Here is a 19,128-nt window from a genome sequence, read left to right on the forward strand (position 1 = left end):
TCTTGCTGCTGTAGTAGCATACATGAATAAATTTCTGTACAATTTAGGCAGTTCTGTCCCTGTGATTCCCCAAAGAAAAGCTTCTGGGTTCTTTTAAAAAAATAAAAGTTATTTTGAACATCTTTTCCAATTCATTAGACAGTGGTACCCCGCAAGACGAATGCCTCGTGCAACGAAAAACTCGCAAGACGAAAGCGTTTTGCGTTGCGTGAGGCGTCTCGCAAGACGAAGTTTCCTATGGCTGCGCTTCGCAAGACGAATAGGAACGCATTAATTAAATGGGTAGACCAGGTAAATGGTAAACCGTGCATCACAAGATGAAATTTTTGCTTCACAAGATGAAATTTTTGCTATACGAAGCGACTCGCAGAACGAATTAATTTCGTCTTGCGAGGTACCACTGTATATCATTTCCCAGTAAGCTTTAACCTGACCACAAGGTAAGATAAGGTTTTACTGAAAACCAAGGTGGGAAATCTGTGCCTCGTGACCAAGGGGGGAGTGCTTGGGAGGTGGCGCTCAAGGTCCCCCTTGCACCCGCTGTTGGCAGCCCCAGTTTATACAGAAAGTATTTTGTTTTTTTAGTTATTTATACATTCATGGCCCTTGTTCTCCATCCCTTCTTCCTCTTCCTGCAGTCTGCACTGTGCGGTGCCAAAAGTTCCTCATCTCCAAGGTGGGCGAGGACTGGATCTTCCTGATCCTCTTGGGGTTGCTTATGGCCCTAGTGAGCTGGGCCATGGATTTTGCCATCGCCACCTGCCTGCAAGGTAAGGAAAGTGCTGACCCACGGTGACATCGAGAGGAAGGCTGGTGCTCCCCTCTGTCAACTGGATGGGCCGGCCAGCTGCACCAACCCACAGGGCCATGAATCGGCTGTTCTCCATGGGGTCCAAGGCCCTTGGCATGAAAGGGAGGAAAGTTGGAGTCATTTTAAGGAAGGAGAAGACTTGGGGGGCCAGATAGCAAATGGTAGAACTGAAAGAACAAAAGTCCTGGGCAGAGAGAGATTGGAAAATAAGGGCATAAAGATATAGAAGTTTTGCCTGCATACCCCCTTTCTACTGATGCCTGTTCTTGACTTCAGTGGAGCATCTTTTTTATCCCCTGAATATTCACCCTCACCCTTTCTCTTTTAAAATCATAGAGTTGGAAAGGACTCTGAGGGATCATCTAATTCAACCTCCTGATCTCAACATGCAGTCCCCCATCCAATTTGAAAGCCTACTGGCCCCAGCTTAGCTTTGCAAATACGCTAGCAGTTTCATTGCTGCACCACTAGGAAGCCAAGATATTAGGCTTGGTCCTTAGTTGATGCAGCTGGAGCGGAGAGTGAGCATCACCTGCAAAAATCCCACCTGCTTTTTCCTTTGGCCTCCTGAAAAGGCGCCCTTTTGATGCTATAGCTGCCTTCAGCAGAGAGAAAGGATTCTCATCCCGGGCTTAACAAGCGAGAATGTCCCCCTTGCACACCTTACACAAGCACCCTCCCCTTTTCTGTCTCTGTGCAGCCCAGAAGTGGATGTATGGGGGTTTGGATGCCAACATCTTCCTCCAGTACATGGCCTGGGTCACTTACCCTGTGGTCCTCATCACCTTTTCAGCCGGCTTCACTCAGATCTTGGCTCCGCAAGCTGTAGGTGAGTCCAGGGATAGTGGATTCCTGTTGGTACAAAAGGTATCATTTTCAAGGGGCTTATGAAAGCAACCTTTCCTGCCAAAGTGTTCCTCGCCCCACACCCAATTCATTTTGTACTCGGGTATGGAGGGGGCGCAATATTACCTCTGCAAAAAGCTTCAGTGTTCCAGACCTTGGAAATTTCCATATTGGACTTTCATTTCCGTGTGAACTGACTGAATCTGATTTACTTGCACACTGCGTGCCCTGCCTCTAACCAGAGGGACCTCTTCTTCACAGAGGTCACTTATTTTGCAGTCGGAAGAGCAGGGGGTGGGAAGCCTGTGGTTCTTCGGGTGTTTATGGGCTTCCAACTCCCATCATTCTGAGCCAACGTGACCAGTGGCCAGGGATGATAGATGCTGTAGCTCATCGACATCCGGAGGACCACAGCTTTCCATTTATTTCTCTGTATACAGAGAAGCTCCCTCTTCTTGTGCCTTTCTCACCCTCCATCCCTTTCTCTCTCTCTCTCTCTCTCTCTCTCTCTCTCTCCCCCAGGCTCTGGAATCCCTGAAATGAAGACAATTCTCCGGGGCGTGGTGCTGAAAGAGTACCTTACCCTCAAGACATTTGTGGCCAAAGTGATTGGCCTGACGTGTGCCCTGGGCAGTGGGATGCCCTTGGGCAAAGAGGTGAGTGGTGGGTGGGGGTCCAGTGGTGCTGTTGAGAAACAGCCAGGTGGGGCACACAGGATGGGGGCAAGACTGACCGTATTGAGGACTTCTTGGAGGAAGAGTTCCGGGGGTATGGGGCAACAGGAGATGTCCCCCTCCTTGAACCTGCTGCTGCTGCTTGGTTCTCAAAGGGTCTGTGTGTTGTGGGGCAGGTACAGCCAGCTTGCTGACTCCTCTTTCCCTTTCCCACACAGGGACCATTCGTCCACATAGCCAGCATGTGTGCCGCCCTCCTCAGCAAGTTCCTCTCACTCTTCGGTGGCATCTATGAGGTGAGACGCATGGGGTTGCAAAGTGCTGAGGTGTGAGGATCTCGTGGAAGGCCCTCACAGAGCCTTCTCGGTGGTGGTGCCCTCCCTGTGGAATGCTTGTCAGGGACTGGACTGAGAAAGGAATGGTGGGAGCCCCCCCCCCCTTTTCTGAACCTTCCCAAGGGCAGGAGTATAGTACTGATTTAGAACAGTGGTTTGCAGAGGTATATAGTCCAGAGGGGAAAAGCTGGGAAGTCCTGGGGCTAAAAGAGCAAACACCAGGAGAGAGACAGCTGGCAGATTCACTGTCTTTGGACAGCATTCCTGGGGCCCCTTCACCTAGGACTAGACGGGCTCTGAGAGTGATAGAACAGAAAACACAGCAACAGCAAGCTCAGATTACCCCCAATGTAGGAGTGACATAGATGAATGGGGAAGGAGGGGGTGAACTTTTACTGGGAGCAACACCGTTTTTTAAGAGAGAGATATGCATCCTTTGTTTCTTGCTGTGAGTATGAAAGAAACTCTGGTAAGAACACTCTTTTTGCTTGATCTTCTTAAACACTGTCACTGGGAGACAGATCCGATTCCCTGAAGCCTGAAAATGCCCTCCCATCAGATGTCAAGGAGATAAAGGACTACAAACTTTCAAAAAACTTTCAAAATCTTCTGTACCTAGAAGATTTTAACGTTTGATGTTTTAGTATGTTTTTATATTTGCTGGAAGCCACCCAGAGTGGTTGGGGAAACCCAGCCAGATGGGCAGGGTATGAATAATAACATTAGTATTAGTATTAGTATTAGGGCTGCAAGGTGCTGAGGGGGTGATAGCACCAGTTTGGAAAACTTCTGGGCAGAGGTTCTTGCTGCAGGAGTCGAGAAGCACAGGAGATGTATCGAGCAGGAGCTTTCAGATGGTGGGGGAAGTTTTTCATTTCATTTTTTTTTTAAAAAAATTATTAAGGTTTATAGAGAAAAATACAAAACTTTATATCTTTATTCTTAACCAAACCAAAACTTTTATCTAGATACAATAAAAAACACAAAAGGGAGGGGAGTGGGGAGAAAGAAATAGAGAAAGAAAAAGAAAGAAATTTTTAAGAAGAGTAGGAAATTGGTTAAAAGAGAAAGACAGAAAAATAAGATTCAGAAAAGAAAGAACTTCCAATTCTTCATCTGTCTATATAAAACAATCTATATAAAACAATATTTTCTTCATCCAGTCTAACATAACTCCCAACAAAGCCACTTTCTATAAACAAATGTTCAAATGCAGATATCATCATTTCTTTTTTGTGCAAAAAGTCCAGGGGCTAGTTTTTCAGGGGTGCCACGGCGCTGATCCAGAACAGGTGCCCATTGCTTCGAATTAACCTGGTTCTTAAAGAGCCCCTTCTCTGAACTGGACAAGGGGAAGTCACTCACCCACCCCTTCAGACCTGCTTCTCATGGATTTTGTGCCCTTTGGGCTTCTTTTGCAGAACGAGTCCCGCAATATCGAGATGCTGGCAGCTGCCTGTGCTGTGGGTGTTGGCTGTTGTTTTGCTGCTCCGATTGGAGGTAAGGATACCAAAATGGACTCTTGAGTATACAAAGAGTTCCAGATCCCCAGCTTGGTATATTAAAATAAAATCCAACCACAAAAGGGTTGGTTTTAGAATCAGTTGTAGAGCTGGAAGAGACCATGAGGATCGCCTAGTAATTTATTAACACCCCCCCCCCCTCTTAAACACCTAGCGATAGATCAGAAGTCACTTGGGATAGATTCCTCTGCTCATTCCAGAATTTTTTAAGAAGGATTACCTTGTTTGCTTTTTGTGGTTTATGTTGTGATTTTTTGGCTGGCTACAAACACCCCCCCCCCATACACACACACACCAAAGACCTGAATGAAAGTGTATCCACATCAAATGGCCCTGAGAGATATGTGGAGTGACCTGGAGAAAACAGTTTCCAAATCTTATTACTAATATATGCATTTTTATGCACACGCATGCTAGAGAAACGTTTGCATAAAAATGCACACACTAGTGAAAATAATGTGCACAAATTCATTATATGGGGGATTTTTGCGTGTGCAAAAATGCATGTCTGTTAGGCTAAATCGCATACAAAAATAGGTAGGAGAATTTCACAGTGAAATGCTGATTAATTACCTGGCTGCCAGTTTCCTTCTCAGTCTCAGTGTCACCCTCATAGAACACCAGGAGGAGGACAGTGTTGAGTTGGCTCCTCTGCCTGTCATTGGCTATGGCGCCACCTACTGTTCGTCTCCTTGTATCCCACCCTACCAGGCACAATGAACACCAACCAGCCTGTGAGAGCTTGTGCCCAGAGCATTCAGTTCCACCTGCCTAAATGCTGTGGCCAGTTGCAAATGGATAAGCGGGAGGAGTTTTCTGAGGAAGGACTGGCCCCCAGCTGACATCCTCCACCAACCTCTCCTGCTTCCCATATCTCTACAGAGGGAGCAAAGAGTAGGAGCTGTTTGGGAAGGGTCTGCTTTGCAGGGTCTGGGGAGTGAGAAGAGTAGGGACAGCTCTCTCAGCTGGGCCCCCTCTGGTTGGGGAGGTGAACCCTAACAGACAATGTCCACAGGGTTACACCCCTCTCCCAAAATATGTCTTTGCTTCTGCTCAGTGCAGAAATGAAGCCTAAAAGTTATTGCAACCTGGTCCTATTTATATGGGAGTTGGCTGTGCTTAAGGGCTGAGAGAAATAGCACTCTGCACGCACTTAAGTGCCAGTCTCTTCTTCGGTAATGCCAGAAATGGAGTCTGGGGCCTAAGCAACAATAATTTGGGAGAGCTGGGGAGCCTAGCCTCAGAATAAGCCCCCTGATCCATGCGGATTGGAAAGGAGCAATTAGTATCCTCCTTAGCTGGGCTGAGCAAAGGGTTCTCCATCATTTGATCCCTAAGTATTTTGGGTTTTCAGGTTATACGCTGAGCCAGAACTTAGAGAGTTGGACTTGGACCCAGGAGACCGGCGCTCAAACCTGCGGTCAGCTATGAATCTCACTGGCTGACCTTGGGCCAGTCCCCATCTCTCTGGGCCCAGCCCGCCTCACAGGGTTGTTCTGAGGATATAAACAGGGAGGCGAGGGAGAGATGTTGTATAGTACCTTGAGCTCCTTGGATAATAATAAGTGCAATAACTAAATGCACTGCACAGCTGATGTGAGCCTGGGGTGGGGTTTGGGGTCGGGGCGAACCCTCTCTCCAACTGCAGGCATAACTTCATTTCCTCCTCTCCCCCTTTTGCTGCGGGCTCCTCCCAGGCAGGCCTTCCTGTGCATCCTCTTCGCCGCTGCTTTTGCGCGTCTAGGTTGGTGACTGGTGTCTGTCTCCCTTTCTGTGGTGGTTTCTGTTGTGAGCAAAGGCTTGATCTGTGTGCCTCTGTGTGTGTTTTCCAATTTCTGCCAGCTTTCCCAAAGGAAGTCAGGGGAGGGAGGGAGGGAGGCAGGCCCTTTCTCATTTGCCCAGATTACACTTGCATACATGAACATGAACGGGAGTTTTCTGTCGGGGTGTGCAGACGTACGGGGTTCAAAAGCCAAGCGAAACCAGCGGATGGGGGGGGGAATGCCCCACCGCAGGATGCGTCTAAGTGACTAAGTGGCACCCCATCCAGGCTGCTTCTCTCTTTAAGAGGAATTCAATCAGCAGCAGTTGCAGGAAAGGAGGGATTGAATTTGCTGGCGAGAGCAAATAAAGAGAGAGGCTTCCAAGCAGGGCATTGTATGGCGGTGGTTAAATCTGCAAAGGCACACAGCCACTCATCGCATGAAAAGCCTGGATCAGGCCAGTGGCCCATCTAGTCCAGAACCTTGTGACTCGGGATCTCCAGTATGTTATTATTTGTGGACCTTAATGTCCTCAGCGGGGCATACCGGGAGAGGCAGTCCCGTAGGTATCCACCTCATATATATATATATATATATATATATATATATATATATATATATATATATATATATATATATATACACACCATTGGGATCTCGCAGAGGGACAGAAGAATTTGCTTCGGGAGGCAAATTGGACTTCTGAGCCAGGGACTAACAACCCCTTGCTCTGGATGCCACAGCCCAGTTTTTTTGGTTTGGGGTTCCTTAGCAAGCAGGGAAGGCATCCATTGGAGAAATGGGGGGTTAATTTTACCAACTGGTGGCTGAGAGATGAAGCTTTGAAATCCATCCTCGCAGAAGGGCATTTGCCGACAGTTGTGGCATGGTGACTTGTGCGTGTTGTGTGTTTTGGTTTCGGCAATGTGATGTTTGTCAAGAAACAATTTCTTGCCCGTGTTCACTTAACTGGCAAGGAAACAGTGTCCTCGGTAGGAAATCTCAGAACGTTGCTTGCACTTTGGAACTGTCATAATATTTAGACCTGTAGCTTGAACACACTGGCATCTGGGGAAGCAAAGCACGGAACTGAGCAAAGTATGGGGTGTCACTTAAAGAAAGGAAGGAAGCACAACTCAAATGATATGGTTTTTTTTAAAGAAAAAAGTGCCCAATTTTGCCACTTTTGTTTGAAAGGGTGTCACTTAAAGAAAGGAAGGAAGCTCAACTGCTAAATGGTACTTTCTTAAAAGAAAAAAAGGGTCCAATTTGGCCACTTTTGTTTGAAAGGAAAGCAGTCAGCAGGATCTGTGATCCAGAACCCCACGCCGATTTATTGCCCAAAAGTGTTTCCCCCAGCTGCTCCTTGCCCCCAAAGGTGTTGTTTACTGCAAATGCGGGGAAGGAAACTGACGGGAGTCCCTATCAGGATTGGGGCCTACTGCCACTTTTCCTTCAAAGTAACAGCAGATAACTTTATGCACACTTTTTAAAAAAGCATGAGTAGCGTAATGTGTCATTTGGCCTTGCCTAGCTTCTCTGGAGTCTGAAAAGTCTGCCAGATTTTCCACAGCACAGCTGCGGCCTTTGTCTGTTCCCAGCTCAGTAGTTCCCAGCTTGAGGGAGCTGGGACTGGACCTGCTGTGGGATCAGTAGTTGTGCCAGGCTGCCAACACTGGGTGGATGCAGCCTCTGTTTTCCATTCATTGCTGGAGGTGCACTGCATTCCCTAACTCTATGAGTTTGGCAAACTCAGCCCGAGGAGGAGAACCAAGTGGGGGAGATGGGCACTTGGACCCTCCCCCCCCGGTAGTGGTTTAGGGGCCTTGTGTGCGTTGAGTTTAGAACCCCCTGGTGGCCCCCAGTCTCTTCCCTCTTCTTTGTGTCCACCAGGTGTCCTCTTCAGCATCGAAGTCACGTCAACCTTCTTCGCCGTCCGCAACTATTGGCGTGGCTTCTTCGCCGCTACCTTCAGTGCGTTCATCTTCCGGGTTCTCGCTGTGTGGAACAAGGATGAAGGTACGGCCCCTCTCTTCCTTCCCAGACAGGAACGTCTCTAGTGCTTGCTTCCGAACCTGTCTACTTTGGTGGTGAGGCCAGGGCTGGAACGAGGGAGTGTTGGGGTCCGTGCAGAACTGTACATCTCTCTTGACTGATCATGATGGCCTCTCTGCAGAACTCTTGGATCAATGCAGCCCCAAAATCGGGAATCAGAATAACTCATTCAACTTGCATTAAAAAGAAAAGAAAATATAAGTGCTTTATGCCTGCCTGTCTAAAATCAAGACAGCAAACTGTCATTCTCAAAATATAGAACAAGAACTGTCAAAAGATAAACACAATCAAATATAACAATGTCCAGGCTTGCACATCATGAGAAGCCATAGTTTGTTCTGCATAGTTCTAACAAACTATGCAGAAGTGGCAAAATTGACAGCAAAATTAAGAGAATCTAATGACGAATGTTTTATTGAAGAGTTGATGCCTTTTTGGACAATTTAAGGAGCAGAATTTGAGCTATGAGCAACAGAAGTAATTAGATTATAATTTAGTGGTTATGACTTGATAGATAGAAGATAGGGTGCACCCAGAAGGGGAGGGGGGGAAACTCCTTGGGAAAAATAAGGGAAAAGATTGAATTGTGTTGACTGTATATGTTAAAAATGTTGAAACTTAATAAAATAAAATTGGGGATTAAAAGAGAGAAGCCATGGTTTGTCTTAAACCATGGTTTAATTGTGGGTATGGCTCCCCTACTCCCCACCTAAAGCTTGCTGTGTCCTCTGAACCCTGGCCACCGTTTTGTTCGTTTCATGCAAACTGTGAGTGTTGAGCCAGAAATAAGACAAGTGCAAACCTTGGCTGATTTCTGTCTTATGGGTCATGGTTTGTTTGAAAAAATAGAAAATAATTGTCTGGGTTCATCTAATTTGTGTGAGCTGGGCAGCAGGCAGCAGGCACATTTGCAAATAAACCATGATGTAAGGCAAACCATGGTTTATTGTGATTCATGAGGCAAACCAACACTGTCAATTCTAGATCCGTTTGTAACAAAATCCATAATGGCTGTTTCAAAAAAGAAATGTTGTGGGTTCCTAGGGCCAGGTAGAGAAGCTTGGGGGGGGCATATTTCCCCCCCCACACCTCTTGTCCTAGAGACTTGAGATTGGTCGCCCCAAACCCTTCTCTTTCCCTCAGAAACCATCACAGCTCTCTTCAAAACCCGCTTCCGACTGGACTTCCCTTTCGACCTGCAGGAGCTGCCGGCCTTTGCTGTCATTGGGTGAGTCTCGTAGGGTTTCTCTGGGGTCTCCCCACACTTCCCCCCCCCCACCGGCAGGACCCCTCCTCCCCCCCACTGAGGCCTTCTTCTCCCCTGTTCAGGATCGCCAGCGGTTTTGGCGGAGCACTCTTCGTCTACTTCAACCGGAAGATTGTCCAGTTCATGCGCAAGCAAAAGGCCATTAACCGGTTCCTCATGAAAAAGTAAGGCACGATGGCCGCCGGACACATGGGTGCATGGGTGCCTTGCCCTGAGCATGAGTGGGGCCCCAGAGAGGGCAATGGAGGCCCAAGGGTGGCTTAGTCCAGCTGTGTAACAGGTGGGGTCAGGCTGGAGATGGAGGTCTGAGGGCCTTTCTGTACCTACTTCTGAGTTGATATTTGCCTAACCCAGCCTTCCCCAACCTGGATATTATGGACTACAATTTCCATCGTGTTGGTTGGTGTTGATGGGAATTCTAGCCCAAAACCTCTGGAGGGATATAAGTAGTCTGATAAACTAGGGAGGTTCCTATGTGGGTGAGTGTTGGGAGCATTGTATTGTTTTAATATTCGATTGGGAGCCGCCCAGAGTGGCTGGGGAGAGTCAGCCAGATGGGCGGGGTACAAATAATAAATTACAATTATTTATACAATTATTTGTATGAAATGCTGTAGAGAGCACACCGTTCTAATGCTGCTTCTACCTGGCTGCAGATAAATTGTGGCTCGTGGGGCTGGGGTTTCCCCTTGCCTGCCTCTCCCCCCAATCACACGCGCCTGAATCCACTTTCTGTGCACGAACAGTCGCAGAATACTGATCTACCCTGGCCCTTAAGATGGAAGCCTGCTAATCCACCAAGTAGCAGCTGCTTCCCCAAGCAAGCAGCAATGACCTTCTGAGCCTCCGAGGGTTTGCCAGCCTTGGGGAGCATAGCTGTGCCCACTGTTTGTCTGTTTGTGTATTATTATCATCTGTCAGATTTACATCCCGCCTTTTCCTCCCAAGGAGCTTGAGGTGGCGTTCTTGGTTCTCCCACTCCTCATTTTAGGCTCACAACAACCCTATGAGATAAGAGTCAGCTGAGAGGCAGTGACTGGCCCAAGGTCACACCCAGGGAGAGCTTCGTGGCTGAGTGGGGATTTGAACCCGGCCATAGTCCAATGCTCTAACCACTACACCACACTGCCTCTGTTGGGGGAGATGTGCAGTGGTGCCACTCTCTTTTTTTTAACCACTGCTATCTGTGACCTTCCAGGCGCCTGCTGTTCCCCGCTCTCGTCACGCTTCTCATAGCGACGCTGACCTTCCCACCTGGTTTTGGGCAGTTCATGGCTGGGCAGGTAATTTGTAGCTCTTGAACATTTATTATTATTATTATTATTATTATTATTATTATTATTATTATTATTTATTCCACCCTTTATCAAGAGATCCCAGGGTAGTGTACAACCTTAAGAACACTTCATGTAGCATCAATAATAAAAACAATAATAAAAGAATCATAATAACGGTCTCTCCCCCTCCCCTGGCTCACCTAAGAAGAGTAACTTGCAATTCTGGGCTGACGGTACCCTGTTTATTTATTTCTATGATCCACTTATAGGCCACTTAACTATCTGTAAGATAGTTTAATAAGTACCAGGGAGGCGGGGATAAACCTCTGCATCAAATGATGTGGGTGGCAAAATATACAAATCGTATCCATAAGCATAACGTAACATAAATAAAACCAGGGAGAACTACCGGGCAGTATAAGGTAAGATTTCAAGCCATGCAACATACCGTACTTTCCCGTGTATAACACGCCCCCATGTATAACATGCCCCCTATTTTGGGGGACTCAAAATTAAGAAAATGGGGGGGGGAGATTCCCCAAAGTTGTTGAGCCTTTTTTTTTTTTTGAACATGATTTATACAGTAGAACCTCGGCTTACCTTACCCTCAGGTAACGTAAACTTCGGGTTGCGAAAGCAGCAAACCTGGAAGTATTTTTTCCAGGTTTGGCTGCTCGCGCATGCGCAGAAGCACCCTATCGCGCAGCGCGCATGCGCAGAACAGGCACCTCAGGTTGCAGAAACCTCAGGATCCGACCGGAGCTCCGGAACGGATCCTGTCCACAACTGGACGTACCAATGTACACGGGAAAATACGGTACATGCAGTCGTTCGCCTGGTGTCGCTCCCTTCTCGCCCCCTGATTTCTTCCCCTTCTTCACCTCTCAGCTCACGCAGAAGGAGACGCTTGTGACCCTGTTCGATAACCGCACGTGGGCCAAGCAGGGCCTAGCTGAAGAATTTGAGTACGTGGGCCCCTCCGAGGCCTGGAAGCACCCACGCTCCAATGTCTTTGTCACCCTGGTGGTCTTCATCCTCATGAAGGTGCGTCGCCCTTCCCTGTCACCCCTTTCCTCCAGTCGAATCGCAGGATTGTAGAGTGGGAAGGGACCCCCAAAGGCCATCCAGTCCAACCCCCAGCAATGCAGGGATCCTGCCCCTACAGCCAACCTTCTGCTCAATGGAGCAAACCTTCTGCTCAACGGCAAGGTGCGCTTGGCCCATTGTGCCACTGAAGCAGTTGCCGGGAACCGCAAGCGGTAAGTGGCGAGAGTGGCTCGGGTCCTGCTCACAGCATTTCCATTGGAGCGTCTGGCTGGCTACTGCGAGAATAGGATGCTGGACTAGACGGGCCATTGGCCTGATCCAGCAGGGCTTTTTTCTCAGGAACCACGCAGCATCTGTGAACAAGAGCTCTGCTGGTTACCGTCCCAGGACTCAGTTGGGCTTAGGCACCAAACAGTTGCCCTTGGGTCTTCAGGGCTGTGTTGCGGGTGGTACACGAGAAGCTGCTGAGGGGCCTAGAAAATGCAAGCACATCTTCCGTTTCCAACCCACCCTCTCCTCTCCTTCCTCTCTCCCTTCCCCCTGTACTAGCTGATTGCTAAGTGCTGAAGTCAAAATAGCCTCTTCTCCTTTGCAGATAAAACCAACCAGTAGGGAATTATGCATTTCAGACTGCAGCTGGTTCCGTCAACCACAGATTAGTCCCCAGGCACTCGGGTCTCCTTTGCTGGTTTCCAAACTTCCCCCAACAGGGAACGCTTGAAAATTGCAGAGGTTTTCCTGCCCGTTGTGGGAATTGTAATCTTCAGTCTCTTTTTCTGTCCTGGGGTTTGGGCCCTTCTCCTTTCTTCTCTCCCCCTCCCACAGCGCTTCAGCACAAAGAGGTCACTTGGTTTCCGCCGATAGGGCATTCCTGGTTCTCCCCTCCTGATAATGGACATAGAATCATAGAGTTGGAAGAGACCACAAGGGCCATCCAGTCCAACCCCCTGCCAAGCAAGAAACACGATCAAAGCATTCTTGACAGATGGCTGTCAAGCCTCTGCTTAAAGACCTCCAAAGAAGGAGACTCCACCAAACTCCTTGGTAGCAAATTCCACTGCCGAACAGCTCTTACTGTCAGGAAGTTCTTCCTAATGTTTAGTTGGAATCTTCTTTCTTGAAGTTTGAATCTATTGCTCTGTGTCCGCTTCTCTGGAGCAGCAGAAAACAACCTTTCTCCCTCCTCTATATGACATCCTTTTATATATTTGAACATGGCTATCATATCACCCCTTAACCTTAACATACCCAGCTCCCTGTCTCTTTGTTCTTTCCCCAGTTCTGGATGTCAGCCTTGGCCACTACCATCCCAGTGCCCTGTGGAGCCTTCATGCCTGTCTTTGTCATTGGTGAGTAGGAGACCTTCTCTGTGCTTCTGTGTAATGACCCTTAACCCTTCCCAGAGCGGATCAAGCACGCCTCCCTTGGTGTCCAATGGGAACGGGACAGAAATTTGTGCCGTTAGCATTTTAAAAGTGACCCGGCCTAATTCACACTTGCCAGACCAATAAGAAAAACTGAAACGCAGCCTTCCTTCGGAAGTTGCAGTTCTGCAACCAATGTTTGTGTGTGAAAGGTGCATATGGTAGTGAAAATGATTCACATTTTGCACACCAAATCCCATATGTTGGGATAAATGGCACAAAATTACATATTAGACAATGCATGCAAATTTTCGTTTGAACTTTGTTTAATCAAAAAAAAAAAAGGCCAACTGAGCGTAAGGTTGGAAAACTGATAGACTGAGAGTAACCCAAAATGACAGATATTCATCCACCCTAGTGACCGCTTTTGACTAAAGCTATTTGTGGTGACAAGATTACCCATAATTCCTTTGTGCACACTGAATAGCCATTCCTGCTCTTCCTTGTCCGGGTCCCAAGCCCTACATCCCGCTATTGCCATCTCTGTGTATTTTTTTTATATATATAAAAAAACAATGACAACACATATGGGGTTTTATTTTACTTAAAAAAATTTTTTTGCAAAACTTAAAGAGCCAGGAAGATTTGCTGGCAGGGACATGGGTATCCTAACCTCTGCAGGAACTCAGGTTGCCTGTGGGCTCTTAGTGCCTGGATTTTGGCACATTTACTTTTTTATCATTTATTCATATATTAGATTTATATGCCGCCTTCCGCCAAAAGATCTCAGGGCAGTTCACAAGATAAAAATACAAGATAAAAGTACAAATAAATAGTTAACCAGAAGCAACGTAACAAAAACCCCACCCCCTGCACAAACACATTTAAAAGGCCGTAGAAGATTAATCAGCCAAAGGCCTGGTTAAAGAGGAATGTTTTTGCCTGGCAGCTAAAGGTGTGTGATTAAGGAGCCAGCTGAACCTCCTTGGGTAGACTGTTCCCCAAATGGGGAGCCACTGCAGAAAAGGCCCTTACTTTTTCTCTTTTTTCAATATGATTTTTATTAAATTTTCTGATTTACAATTTCAAATGAATGTTTTACTTACTTAAGATATCAGTGTCTTCCCTTCTTTTCTTTCCATGGTTCATTTTGCATATCTTATATCCCTGCATATTTTAGAAAAACTATATGAATCTGTTTTCCATTATTATATCCATCAAAAATTATTTATGCTGTTGAATTTATCTTAATGCTGCCGGCGGTTTTTGCTTGCGCACAATTATTTTCCACATATTCAATAAACGTTTTCCAATCTTCTTTCAACGTATGTTATTCTTGTTCTCTTGTTCTATGTTAAGTCTGCAAGTTGTGCATGTTCTGTCAACTTAAGTTGCCAATCTTCTTTAGTTAGGACCTTGCTCATTTTCCATTTTGGGGCTAACGAAACACAGGCTGCAGTTGTTGCATACATAAATAACCTTTTCTGACACCTGGGGATTGCCATCTGAATTATCCCCAAGAAAAGGGTGTCTGGGTTTTTTTGGGGGGAAAGGCCCTTTCTTGTTCTGCCACTCTGCAGACATGACACGTAGGAGGCACGCAAAGATGGGCCTCAGATGATGATTGTAGAGTCCGGGTGGGTTCAGAGTGTTCCTCTGCTCCTCTTCCAACCATACCTACCCAAATCCACCTTCGGACTCTGTCCCCTGATTCTCTGGGCAGGTGCGGCCTTTGGGCGGCTGGTGGGCGAGAGCATGGCAGCATGGTTCCCAGACGGCATCCACACCGACAGCAACATCTACCGCATTGTGCCCGGCGGCTACGCAGTGGTGGGTAAGAGGCAGCTTCTCTTGTACCATTTCCAAAAGCTGGGGTGTTCAGATGGGGGTGGGCACTCCCTCACCGAAAGAGGGTCAGGGCGCAGTGACAGGAGCCTGGATGGATCAGACCAAAGTCCATCTTCTTTTCCCACATTGACAAACCTTGTGGGTGCCCACGAGGAGGGCTTGAGAGGAATAGCCCTCTCGGGCTGTTTTTTTGTTCCCTAGCAAGTGGTCTTCAGAGTTGCCCTGCTTCTGATCTTGGAGACAGTGCATGCCAGTCACAGCTGGGAGCTACTGATAGCCTTATCCAAAGTGAATTTTGACACTGCATTCGACCTCTATGGCACAGGAGCCTTTGAAAGTGACAGGAGCTGAAACAGAGCTTCTGGATCCTCTCTGAGTGTCTCATTCGAACTGTGGATTTTCAGACACGGACCCCTTCCTCCACCACCACCACCTCTGCCGAGAACAGGGTGGCATAGTGGTTAGGGCCTGGGCACTTCCTGGTGAAGAAGGAACAATCGTTAAGCCACTCTGGGAATGGTAGCTCTGTGAGGGGCAAGACGGCTCTCCTAACAACTCTCCGCACCCTTAGCAGAACTACCACTCCCACAATCCTTTGGGAGAAGTCATGACTGTTTAAGGCGGCATCATCATAGTATAATACAGGCATAGGCAAACTCAGTCCTCCAGATGTTTGGGGACTACAACTCCCATCATCCCTGACCACTGGTCCTGTTAGCTAGGGATGATGTGAGTTGTAGTCCCAAAACATCTGGAGGGCCGAGTTTGCCTATGCCTGGTATAATGTGAATCCAGCCCACGCCTCTGCCTCTCCTTCTGTCACCATGGCCCTTTCCACAAACTGCAGCAGTCCAGAGGTTGGGAGTAGGGCCTTTGAGCAGGGTGTGTGGAAGCTCAGACCCAGGGGCCAGATGTGGCCCCCCAAGGCCCTCAGTCACTCAGGCCTCTCCTCAGGCCATGTCCCCATCAGCCCTGATTAACTGTCTCCTAGAGTGTCCTTTCTCCCAGCTGAAGCTCTAATAATTCCTCTTAGTTGCCTGGATGAAGAACAGAGAGGAGGGGTGTGTGTCTGTGTAGAAACTAGCCTGCTGTGCAAAGGCAAAATTTGCATGGGTTGCCCTGCCCACTTTTGGCCCTTGCCCCACCCACCACTGACATGTGGCCCCATAAGAGAGGTCTCCAAAAAGCATTTCCTCCCTTTCCCTCCCAGAATGCATGAGGCATTGAGGTGTGTCATTTCCGCTGGGGGTGCCTCTAGGCTCCCAAGAGCCATCGTGAGAGCTGTGCTAGGCTTGGCATACTGCATCCGACTTAGCCTGGTCCTTTGGGGTGGCTGGGGGCTTTCTCAGGCTCTTGCTTGCCTCTCTCCCCTGGTTGCTCTAAGACCTCCCTGCATTTCTGTCAGGATGCTGTCAGCGGCTCCCGGCTGGTTGCCCAGGAAAGTATAAAGACAAGGGAAAATTTCTTACCGTCCTTTTTTATTTCAGTGTTACAGAGAGAGGCTATAAAACCCAGCCTCTTGGATAGTGTCATTGTCCCGAGTGAATCTCCACCTCCGTCTCTCCCACTTCCTCATTTGTCTCCTTTACGGGTGCTGCTACGTGCCCTCTGTCTTTGAGCTCTTTGCTCTCCTACCTTTATGGCTCGCCAGGTTCTGGGAGATAGGGGGTCTGAAATGCTTTCTAAAGACACTGTGTCAGCCAGCTTCTGCCTCCTTCTCTCCCATTATTTCCTAACTTTCCCCCTCATCTGCCTTTGAGCTGTGACCCCCCAAGAACCCCTGTTGTAAATCTATACTGTCTTCCTCTTCCTCCTCCCTGGAAGGGTCAGGATGGGGGGAGGCGGTCTCTACAATTCCTCCTCCTCTGCCCAGTCCCTGAAAGTTTCCGAGGCACCTGAGCGGACAGTGCCCTTGACACAGCTCACTCACATGCTTAACCCCCGCCAGGTGCAGCTGCGCTGTCTGGAGCCGTCACTCACACCGTGTCCACAGCGGTCATCGTCTTTGAGCTAACAGGCCAGATCTCCCACATCCTGCCAGTCATGATCGCGGTGATCCTGGCCAACGCCGTGGCCCAGAGCTTGCAGCCCTCCCTCTACGACAGCATCATCCGCATCAAGAAGTTGCCCTACTTGCCAGAGCTGGGATGGGGACATCAGGAGTAAGTGTGCCTCTGTGTGTTGGCATGTTAGCTGTCAGGGACGGGTTGGATGCAGAGGAATTGTGGGAGGAACCAGCTGGGGAACCCCCAGGGGAGGAAGGCTCAGAGCCCAGAAAGTGGTGGTGGGATGACAAGTGAATAGTCACAGGGAGAAGCCTGGGAGGAGAGGAGGTGTTGGGAGCTGAAGGGGCAACAGGGCTTAGTGAGCTGGGAGATTCGGCGGCGGAGAGAAGTGCAGAGATGAGTCAGGCTTCCTTCAGTGCCTCTTGTGTACTGCAGGAAGTACAATGTGCGCGTGGAGGACATCATGGTACGCGACGTGCGCTACATAACCCTGAACTGCCGCTATCGCGATCTTCAGGATGTGCTGCATGGAACCAAAATGAAGAGCTTGGCTTTGGTGGAATCAGCTGGTAAGAGAGAGGCAAGGCAGATCCTCATGAATATGTCTTTCCAGAGGAGTAGCCTCTGTGCTGGTCTTTTGCAGCAAAAAATATAGTTTTATGGCACCTTAAAGACTAACAAATGGATACTCGGGTATATTTATCCTGGAAAAGAAGAGACTGAGGTGACATGATAACCATATCCAACTATCTGAGGAGTTATTACATGAAGAGTGGAGCAAGCTCGTTTCGGGAAAATTTTTAATGTCTAATGTTCTTTAATGTGCTGTAAGCTGCCTAGAATGGCTGGGGAAACAAGATGGAAAGCCAGCCAGATGGGTGGGGTATAAATAACAATATTATTATTATTATTATTATTATTATTATTATTATTATTATTATTATTATTATTTCTGCTGCTCCAGAGGGTAGGACCTGAACCAATGGATTTCTGACAGTTGTTGTTGTTTAGTCGTTTAGTCGTGTCCGACTCTTCGTGACCCCATGGACTATAGCACGCCAGGCACTCCTGTCTTCCACTGCCTCCCGCAGTTTGGTCAAACTCATGTTCGTAGCTTCGAGAACACTGTCCAACCATCTCGTCCTCTGTCGTCCCCTTTTCCTAGTGCCCTCAATCTTTCCCAACATCAGGGTCTTTTCCAAGGATTCTTCTCTTCTCATGAGGTGGCCAAAGTATTGGAGCCTCAGCTCCATGGTCTGTCCTTCCAGTGAGCACTCAGGGCTGATTTCCTTCAGAATGGATAGGTTTGATCTTCTTGCAGTCCATGGGACTCTCAAGAGTATCCTCCAGCATAATAATTCACCATACAGCTCTGACAGTAAGAACTGTTTAATAGTGGAACAGACTTCCTCGGGAGGTGGCGGACTCTCCTTCCTTGGAGGTTGGATGGCCATCTGTCATGGATGCTTCAGCTGAGATTGGATGGCCATCTGTCATGGATGCTTCAGCTGAGATTCCTGCATTGCAGGGGGTTGGGACTAGATGACTCCCGGGGTCCCTTCCAACTTTACAATACTATGATTGTAGTCTTCTTTCCTAGAGTACAGTCCACTTCATTGGGTACAGGAAGTGTTATCCTCAGGTGCAAGGTACATAAATACATAGCTGCTCGGAGGGGTTGTAAGAAGTGGGTGAGATCCTTGTTTCCCCCACCCTCAGCAGGCAGGTTTGCCCACCTGTCAGCTACCTGATATAGTGACTCACAGACCAAATGGGGAGACCCAGCAGGCCTGATTAAGTAATTGTTGGGAGATTTCCCACCATTGCATTAAATAGATGCCATTCTCATTCTGGAACCTGCCAATTCCGCGTCCAATTGGAACAGAAATTCCGCTGAACGATGGGCAGGGGAGGGAACAGAGTGAATCTCCAAGTCTCCACTTCTGCTGCAGAAGCCAGACAAGTACAGCCAAGCCTCCTTTTTTTATTGGCTTCCTTGAGTTCCTCATGCGTGTCTCTGCCTTTGCCGTGCTCACATAATGCAGGCAAATAATAAGCGTTGCACATCTACAATTGAGTGTTTTCATCGATTATTTAATTGAAGGCCTCTTTCATGGTGACAAATTTAGATCCTCCAACTTCTCCTGACGCCTCTTCCAAGGCAGCTGATGCAATAGGCTATTTTCCTACACATATCGATTTAGTGAGTCGGTGGAATAGTTACCGAGATAATTTGGCCAAAACGATAACAAAATCAGAGCATTCAGGGCCATAGCTGAACTGGAAACATAACTGGACCAGAAACGTTTACT

The 19,128-nt window shown here is 47.9% G+C and overlaps 1 protein-coding gene across 3 annotated transcripts in view; it reads left to right on the forward strand.

The window, feature by feature from the left end:
* Positions 1-19,128, forward strand: part of CLCN2 (chloride voltage-gated channel 2) — a 69,960-nt gene that overhangs the window by 36,495 nt on the left and 14,337 nt on the right. For all 3 annotated transcript variants that reach the window (XM_060274340.2, XM_035133464.3, XM_035133465.3), the window contains exons 3-16: positions 639-770; positions 1,512-1,640; positions 2,180-2,313; positions 2,550-2,627; positions 4,088-4,166; positions 7,846-7,971; positions 9,151-9,235; positions 9,337-9,438; positions 10,473-10,557; positions 11,440-11,595; positions 12,878-12,947; positions 14,686-14,796; positions 16,759-16,972; positions 17,252-17,385. In XM_060274340.2, coding sequence (XP_060130323.2) covers positions 639-770; positions 1,512-1,640; positions 2,180-2,313; positions 2,550-2,627; positions 4,088-4,166; positions 7,846-7,971; positions 9,151-9,235; positions 9,337-9,438; positions 10,473-10,557; positions 11,440-11,595; positions 12,878-12,947; positions 14,686-14,796; positions 16,759-16,972; positions 17,252-17,385 — 1,635 coding nt within the window. The remainder of the gene's footprint in view (positions 1-638; positions 771-1,511; positions 1,641-2,179; positions 2,314-2,549; positions 2,628-4,087; positions 4,167-7,845; positions 7,972-9,150; positions 9,236-9,336; positions 9,439-10,472; positions 10,558-11,439; positions 11,596-12,877; positions 12,948-14,685; positions 14,797-16,758; positions 16,973-17,251; positions 17,386-19,128) is intronic.

This window comes from Zootoca vivipara, chromosome 5 (genome assembly GCF_965207765.1).
Source record: "Zootoca vivipara chromosome 5, rZooViv2.hap1.1, whole genome shotgun sequence".
In the NCBI taxonomy this organism is placed as follows: Eukaryota; Metazoa; Chordata; class Lepidosauria; order Squamata; family Lacertidae; genus Zootoca; species Zootoca vivipara.